Source organism: Xenopus tropicalis, chromosome 4 (genome assembly GCF_000004195.4).
Source record: "Xenopus tropicalis strain Nigerian chromosome 4, UCB_Xtro_10.0, whole genome shotgun sequence".
NCBI classification, from domain to species: domain Eukaryota; kingdom Metazoa; phylum Chordata; class Amphibia; order Anura; family Pipidae; genus Xenopus; species Xenopus tropicalis.
Window position 1 is genome coordinate 150,397,614 of NC_030680.2, and position 9,034 is coordinate 150,406,647.

The 9,034-nt window shown below is 45.1% G+C and overlaps 1 protein-coding gene across 1 annotated transcript; it reads right to left on the bottom strand.

Annotated features, from left to right (window-relative positions):
• Positions 1–341: 341 nt before the first annotated feature.
• LOC116410518 lies at positions 342–1,177 on the bottom strand. The gene is made up of 2 exons (XM_031901360.1): positions 1,083–1,177; positions 342–989 (listed from the first exon to the last, which is right to left on the bottom strand). The coding sequence occupies exons 1-2, from the start codon at positions 1,155–1,157 to the stop codon at positions 342–344; spliced, it is 723 nt and encodes a 240-aa protein (XP_031757220.1). The 5' UTR covers positions 1,158–1,177.
• Between the last annotated feature and the right edge of the window lie 7,857 nt (positions 1,178–9,034).

Here is a 9,034-nt window from a genome sequence, read left to right on the forward strand (position 1 = left end):
CAAAACATTGTAGTTCTCTTGAAAAAGCGAACACAGCTAGATTAACTCTTTACACCTTTGTAAAAATTGTGTTTTTGTATCAAACAGTACACACAAGCCATCATCTACTAAGCACACAATGCGCCAACTGCACACTGATGGTATGAATACAAAACACATCTGGCTTTTGCTTTCTCTGTGTACGGATGTCAATTTGAGGTCATACTTTTGTCATAGTGTCATGTAAACATACAAGGATCCAAACTTCATGTATTGGTGTTTATTCACACTCATCAAAACCAAGACAAAGTCAGAACACAAAATAGTAATTTCACAAAAAAAAAAAGGGAAAAAAAAGACAATCAGCCTACATCATGTCGTCTTTCTGGGTTCGGCCACAAAATTTCGTCCACATCGCATGCGATATCCTCCAGTCCAAGGCACCGGGGAAAATATCTCCTTGAATGCCGTATCCATGCATGACATGATGCCTGGTCAATATCTCCACATGCCTCCTCCATTGCCTGTAAAAGGCCTACCTGTTGATGAGGATGACGATCGTACACTTTCCAGCGCCAGGCAGAGAAGAACTCCTCGATGGGATTTAAGAATGGAGAGTATGGAGGGAGGTTGAGTGCCATGAAGGATGGGTGGTCTGTAAACCAGTTGCGGACTAAAGCAGCCCTATGGAAACTAACATGGTCCCGTATGATGACATATCGGGTATGCTCTGGTCTCTGAACAGTGAGCATGTCATGTAAGGTGTCCAGGAATGCAATAATGTGTGCAGTGTTGTATGGGCCTATGGTTGCATGATGGTGAACAACACCATTTTGGCTTATAGCTGCACACATGGTTATGTTACCACCACGTTGTCCTGGGACATTGATGATGGCACGGTGTCCAATAATGTTCCTGCCACGTCTCCTGGTTTTACTGAGGTTAAAACCGGCCTCATCTACAAAAAGTAGCTCATGTCCCATGGCATCTGCTTCTAGTTCCATCACTCTCTGGACAAGACAAAACAAATGCAACACATCAGGCCCATGCACAGCACTACAGTATGCACTTCCAAATTCAGAACCAATGCCACTATAGCTTACCTGCACATAGTCATATCGCAGTTGCTTTACACGTTCTGTGTTTCTCTCGAAAGGAACTCTGTAAATTTCCTTCATTCTTATTCTGTGGCGCGCAAGTACACGACTTGCACTGTGTATATTTTGAAAGATGGTGTCATTATCAATTATGCGCTGCTGTATTTCGCATTTTCACATTTATTGCATTATTGGCAATCACCATGTTCACTATATGGGTCTCTTGCTCTGGAGTGAACATTCTTCCTCTGCCCCCAACATCTGGACGTCTAGCAATTCTGTAAAGTAACAATTTCAGTATTTTTGCATGTATGGTACTGTTGTGTTTCTCATTAGAGCAGTGTTTTTCAACCTTTTTTGGGCAAAGGCACACTTGTTTCATGAAAAAAATCACGAGGCACACCACCATTAGAAAATGTTAAAAAATTTAACTCTGTGCCTATATTGACTATATATAAAGTAATTCTCTTGAATAGGAATCAAATAAACACAAAGAAAGTATTTTCCGGGACATTTTCTCCACAAACCCACCCCCCCCACTGATTTTTTTTTTTTTTTTTATACACACAAAAATTTTATATTATATATATATTATTATTAATTGTTTTCTTACAGGTCAGGCTGCGGCATCCAGGGGTGTCCCGGGATTGTCCTCCGGTGGGGAGTAGGGCGGCTGTGCATGGGCCTGGCCCCTGGTGGATCTGGTCTGTCGGGGCAGGGCCTGGGCAGTTGCTACAAAGTACTTACCGATTCTCATTTCGAAATGTCCTAATGATGCTTGACACAGTGTAGCAGCTCAAATTAGGCTGAACCCGTTGGCCAGCTTCCCTCAGGGTCATCCCATGGTTGATGACATGGTCCACTATTGTAGCTTTGATGTCATCAGTTATTCTATTTCTTACTCTTCTTACCCTTCCTCTTTCCCCTCCTCGTCCTCTTCTTGCTCCTCCTTGTCCTCTTCCTCTAACTTCCTCTAACCCTCTCGCTTCTTCACCTTCACGTCCTCTCCCTCGGCCACCTCTGATTCTCACTCTTCTCACTCTTAATGCTCCTTCCATTGTACTCCACATAGACAGCTTACCTGTGGCTTATTTATAGCACTTAGGCTGATTGCAAAGTGAACTAATTATCTAAAACAGTTTTCACATGTGAAAGTGTGCCAGACAGTTGGCAACATAGTGTTAATGATAGCCATACATGTGTATAATTTTGCTAGGAGTGTGTTGGAAATTTGGTAATTGAGTGTAAGCAGTGAGTTGTGTTTAAAGTTCTGCAAAAAAGAGTGTTGTGCAGTGAATTGTGCCTACAGTTTTGCAAAGTGTGTGTTACAAAATTGCAAACTGAGTGCAAAGCAGTGTTTGTGCTTTTACTTTTGCAAACTCAGTGAGTGGTTTTGCTATAAGTATTAATAGTTTTAGAAATTGTGCTATAAGAATCACAGTTAGGGTTTAAGCAATCAGAAAAAACTGTAACACAACTTTGACTTTTTTGACACAACCATGACTTTTTTTGACGCAACTTTGACTTTTTTGACACAACCATGACTTTTTTTGACGCAACTTTGACTTTTTTGACACAACCATGACTTTTTTTGACGCAACATTGAATTTTTTGACACAACCATGACCTTTTTTGATGCAACTTTGACTCTTTTGATACAACCATGCCTTTCTTTTTTGACGCAACTTTAACTTTTTTGACACAACCATGACTTTTTTTTGACGCAACTTTGACTTTTTTGACACAACCATTACTTTTTTAACACAACTTTGACTTTTTTGACACAACCATGACTTTTTTAACACAACTTTGACTTTTTTGACACAACCATGACTTTTTTTTGACACAACCATGATGCAACTTTTTCCATGCTCTGCAAATTTTTGGTGTGAAAATGCAGAATTTCACGGTGAATCCATACCATAAATTTCACTCATCACTACCTTGGTAAATGATAGCGTTACAGTTTGGGCTCAGTGCCCCATTCAAATATGCTGCTTTGCCCAGAGATGTAACTCTATATGTAAAAAAAGGCACTACATTTGCCCAGGAGCAGTAACTCATAGCAACCAATCAGTGGGTAGAATTTTCTGATCACCTGTTAAAAAGCAAACATCTTATTGGTTGCTATGGGTTACTGCTCCTGGGCAAACTTAGTGCCTTTTATTACATATGGGGTTTTTTTGTGCCAATAATGAAGTGCCCATAGCGCCACACTCTGTAGGCGGTGCTGCTGTTGTTTAGGAGGTGGGCAGCACGGGGGCTCAGTGTATGGACTTTAGGTGGCACAATTCGGGTCACTTAGCGCTCCAACCCTTGGGTCCGAACAGGGTCAGACTAGGCCCCGATCCCTGCCAACACTCCTTCTGGCCCGCAGATCCCCTTCTCCCAACGTGCCAATGCCCAATGTGAGAATAAAGAATGCATGATCAGAGGAAGGGGTTGGGCAGACAGCGGGGGCCCCCAGGGGTGTGGGGGGCCATAGGGGGGGCAAATGAGGGGATATGGGGCCCTTGCACCCCCCAGTCCGACCCCGGGTCTGTGGCACTGATCCCTTACCTTATGCAGTCAGCATCTATCTACATGTAGAATGGACTCTCCCAGCACCCACCAGAAACACCAGGGTTCCATGCCAGATGGGTGCTGCCCCCCCCCCAAATTGTCTAATTTTTAATTATTCCATGAAATGTAGAGAAATGTGGTTGCTAATGTTTAGATTCAGCTGAATATTGGATCACATTGGGGAAGGGCCACGCGAATTGTGGTGCATCTGGGAGGCTGCGCAGCAATACATTTTGTGTTTTTAGCAATGACCCAACACAAAAGAGAGAAACGGTTGCACGATGGCAGTAAATATCAGTGGGCACAGGGGGGAGAGTAGGAGCCGGGGGTGAGTGGCGCGGGCGCTGAATTATAGAGCAGAACAGCATTTGCTGATTTAGGCAGTTTCACCCAAAAGGAGTTATGTTATTTAGGAAGCATAAATGTCAGACTGAGCAGGTCCGGTCTATTGCTACGTCCCAGTCCTACGGAGAGAGATGGCTCGGGGGCTTATTATTCTCTGCATAAAGGGAAAGTTAATTGGATTGTACCTTTCTGCAGTTCTGCCCTGATCCAAACCCACTACCAGCGCTGGTGCTGAACCTCTAACACTTCTTTCCCCTCACTGATTCCACCCAGTTTATGTGCTTGGGGCCCCCTTTAATTTTGCATTTTAAAGGTGGGCACCCCCTACGGGCCTCCTCAACCAATAAAATCGTCCCGGTGTCGATTGTGCAGGTTTGATTTTCCCTTTAGATCAGGGACAGTATTGGCTTATTTGATGGGGTCCTCGCTCCAAGGGCTCCTATTCCGTTGTTGTGATTTGATTACTCCGATATCACCCACCTAAGGGTGGCCAAACACCATAAGATATGCTCGTTTGCCACGGTTGCCAAATGAGGGAATCTTGCCACTGATATGCCCACCTAAGCTGGCCAATATGAGAGTAAAGGAGGCCAAAAATCTGCTCGCTTGGTGAGGTCGGGGGGGTGGGTGATATTGGGCCAATTTGGTCATTTGGCCCTGGGGTCAAACAATTGAATTAGAACGGTGGGCATAGGCGCCGTCGGTTTGGGGGCCGCATCAACTCCCCTCTAGATCAAAAGATCTGGAATAGTTGTGACTGAACCACTCACTGGGGTCTGGGCTAGGCCGCCGGGACACCGGGAAAAATCCCAGCGGGCCTGACCATTCCTCCCCTGACGCGTTAAACTTACGCGCACTCAGGGGAGGACATCAGGTGGGGGACCCTGCAGGGGGTTAGAGGGGCCACTGCAGGGGGGGGTTAGGGGACGCTGCCGGCGGGGGCACCTGCAGGGCCCCTAGGGCAGCAGCCAGTGGGCCCTGCACCCCTCAGTCTGACCCTGTCTGAAACAGTACTTACGGGCACCCTATCTAAAGGCCAAATACTTACCCCCAGGGAACCTGAACCTAAAATGAGGTGCCCCAAACTGCAAGAGAATCCAGTTTTTTTTATTATACACTAACATGTTAATTTCCCCTTTAAATAAAATGTCAATACGCAATAAAATCAGTTTTTCACACTGAGAAATGAATCCGGGCTGAAATGGTGACATAAAGAGACACAAGATACTGCTGCCCCCACAATGTATACATGGAAAATCTGTTCTTATGTTCCAGGGAGAGAGAGGTGCATCCTGGGAAGATTGACTCATTGCAGCATCTGGGTCTATAAAGCATTTAATAGAACTGTTTGCCATTCTGTGATATTGGCCGCACAGCGCCGGCGACATTCAGGGGGAAAGGGCTGACAGTTTGGCACCTACTGCTGTTAGAGGTCATTTTTCCCAATAAAAAAAAAAATAGAAAGGGGCAAACACTGCTTCTAATAGCAATTATATATACAAATAACTCAAAAATCATTACAAATTTGTAATGAATGTATAATACAAAGTCACTTAGAATTAGGCTTTCTTTTATTATTTTGGGTTGACTTGTCCTTAAATATAAGATTCGGGCATTCAGGTCCATTGTCACGCTGATGTCCAATCAGGAGCTATTTTGGATCACAGAAAGGGTTCTTATGCACAGGTTTAGGCAGGTGTTGCCCTGGGCACCGGACCACTGCTGTGCCTGTCGGCGGAAGTGGCGTCATTGTTCCAAGTGTTGGTCCAAGGGCCGCCCCCTAAAGCTGCCACCCCTAGGCACGGGCCCTTCAGTGCCCATAAGGTAAATACAGCCCAGATGCCAGTACATCAGCAAGGGTGGCTCAGCTTGTGAGACCAAAGCTTTGGGCAAGAACCAAGCAGGGAGGTACAAACCTATATAACTGTGCCCAGAGGTGAATAGTCAGAACCGCCATGTTGGGTTTATGTTGGGCACTGAGAGTGACTGAGGGTAAAACAGTTGGCCAGGCAATGTGTTCCGACCAATCCCCTTGGGCCCCTATGCGCAGCTCCCTACGTGCAGCAGCATTAAGCACAGCTTAGTCCTCAGACCCGGGATGGAAAAGTTCAGGTTCTGACTGAGCCCAGCAAATAAAAAGGAAAAACTTCATTGATCTTTTCTATTGACCCGTTCCCTGTGCGCTGCCCTATTTCTAAATTCTTGCTTAGCCGTGACAGCTTGTGGGAAGCGCTCCCGCCTAATCCCCGACAGACAGCATTACACCGAGGCCCCTGTCTCCGCTGACTTATTTTGTTTTTCTGTTTACAACTGGGGACGCGGTCCAAATCTGATGAGTTCCTATTGATCCTGTCATAAAAACAATAAAGTCGCTAGGATTTTCCTTGCAACCCTTTGTCTTTCTCTCTTCTGCCCCCGGAGCTTTGAAAAAAATATAAATAAATCGTCCTGCGGAACATGAAATACAATTTAACGTCCCCTTAAAGTTTCGGGACATCTATTCTCTGCGGGGATTCATTGCAGCAAGGCAGTAAAGCGTGATTTTTATTCCCATAATATTCTGCAATTGCTCTTAGCTTGCAGTTTTCTGTCTATTTCTACCTCAATGTTTCTTCATGATTGGCTATTGGTTTCACCTAGACAAGCCCCTGTGATAGTGCCCCCTAGGGGTGCTGTTCCCCACAGCACAGAAATAGTGAGGGGTTAATATTCCCAAGGCAACACCTACCTTTGTGTAGGGACCCCAGTGGGGAAGGGATTCATGCCATGTATTGCTCAGAGACCTCCATTGGAGGAGATCAATTTCACTGTGTCAATCTTGGTAAGCCAATTCTATCCCAGCTACTTTCAACTGAACTTAAAGATCCTGGCTACTTGCAACCCAAGGTGAATATTTTGGCTGCTTTCAACCCAACCTGAAGATTCTGGCTATTTTCAAACCAACCTGTAGATCCTGGTTACTTACAACCCAACCTGAAGATTCTGGTTACTTTCAACCCAACCTGAAGATTCTGGTTACTTTCAACCCAACCTGAAGATTCTGGTTACTTTCAACCCAACCTGATGATTCCGGTTACTTTCAACCCAGCCTGAAGATTCCGGTTACTTTCAACCCAACCTGATGATTCTGGCTACTTTCAACCCAACCTGAAGATTCCGGCTACTTTCAACCCAACCTGAAGATTCCGGCTACTTTCAACCCAACCTGAAGATTCCGGCTACTTTCAACCCAACCTGAAGATTCCGGCTACTTTCAACCCAGCCTGAAGATTCCGGCTACTTTCAACCCAAACTGAAGATTCCGGCAACTTTCAACCCAACCTGAAGATTCCGGCTCCTTTCAACCCAAACTGAAGATGTTGGCTATTTTCAACCCAACTGAAGATGTTGGCTACTTTCAACCCAACCTGAACATCCTGGCTACTTTCAACCCAACCTGAACATCCTGGCTACTTTCAACCCAACCTGAATATCCTGGCTACTTTCAACCCAACCTGAAGATTCTGCTTACTTTTAATCCAACCTAAATATTCTGGATACTTTCAACCCAAACAGAAGATCCTGGCTACTTTCAACCCAACCTGAAGATTCCGGCTACTTTCAACCCAAACAGAAGATTCTGGCTACTTTCAACCCAACCTGATGATTCCGGCTACTTTCAACCCAAACAGAAGATCCTGGCTACTTTCAACCCAAACAGAAGATCCTGACTAATTTCAACCCAACCTGAAGATTCCGGCTACTTTCAACCCAAACAGAAGATTCTGGCTACTTTCAACCCAAACAGAAGATCCTGGCTACTTTCAACCCAACCTGAAGATTCCGGCTACTTTCAACCCAACCTGATGATTCTGGCTACTTTCAACCCAACCTGAAGATTCCGGCTACTTTCAACCCAACCTGATGATTCTGGCTACTTTCAACCCAACCTGATGATTCTGGCTACTTTCAACCCAACCTGAAGATTCCGGCTACTTTCAACCCAACCTGATGATTCTGGCTACTTTCAACCCAACCTGATGATTCTGGCTACTTTCAACCCAACCTGAAGATTCCGGCTACTTTCAACCCAACCTGAACATCCTGGCTACTTTCAACCCAAACAGAAGATCCTGGCTACTTTCAACCCAACCTGAAGATTCCGGCTACTTTCAACCCAACCTGAAGATTCCGGCTACTTTCAACCCAACCTGATGATTCTGGCTACTTTCAACCCAACCTGAAGATTCCGGCTACTTTCAACCCAACCTGATGATTCTGGCTACTTTCAACCCAACCTGATGATTCTGGCTACTTTCAACCCAACCTGAAGATTCCGGCTACTTTCAACCCAACCTGAAGATTCCGGCTACTTTCAACCCAACCTGATGATTCTGGCTACTTTCAACCCAACCTGAAGATTCCGGCTACTTTCAACCCAACCTGATGATTCTGGCTACTTTCAACCCAACCTGATGATTCTGGCTACTTTCAACCCAACCTGAAGATTCCGGCTACTTTCAACCCAACCTGAACATCCTGGCTACTTTCAACCCAAACAGAAGATCCTGGCTACTTTCAACCCAACCTGAAGATTCTGGCTACTTTCAACCCAGCCTGATGATTCTGGCTACTTTCAACCCAACCTGAACATCCTGGCTACTTTCAACCCAACTTGAACATCCTGGTTACTTTCAACCCAACCTGATGATTCTGGCTACTTTCAACCCAACCTGAAGATTGCGGCGACTTTCAACCCAACCTGAAGATTCCGGCTACTTTCAACCCAAACTGAAGATTCCGGCAACTTTCAACCCAACCTGAAGATTCTGCTTACTTTTAATCCAACCTGAATATTCTGGATACTTTCAACCCAAACAGAAGATCCTGGCTACTTTCAACCCAACCTGAACATCCTGGCTACTTTCAACCCAACCTGATGATTCTGGCTACTTTCAACCCAAACAGAAGATCCTGGCTACTTTCAACCCAAACAGAAGATCCTGGCTACTTTCAACCCAACCTGAAGATTCCGGCTACTTTCAACCCAGCCTGATGATTCTGGCTACTTT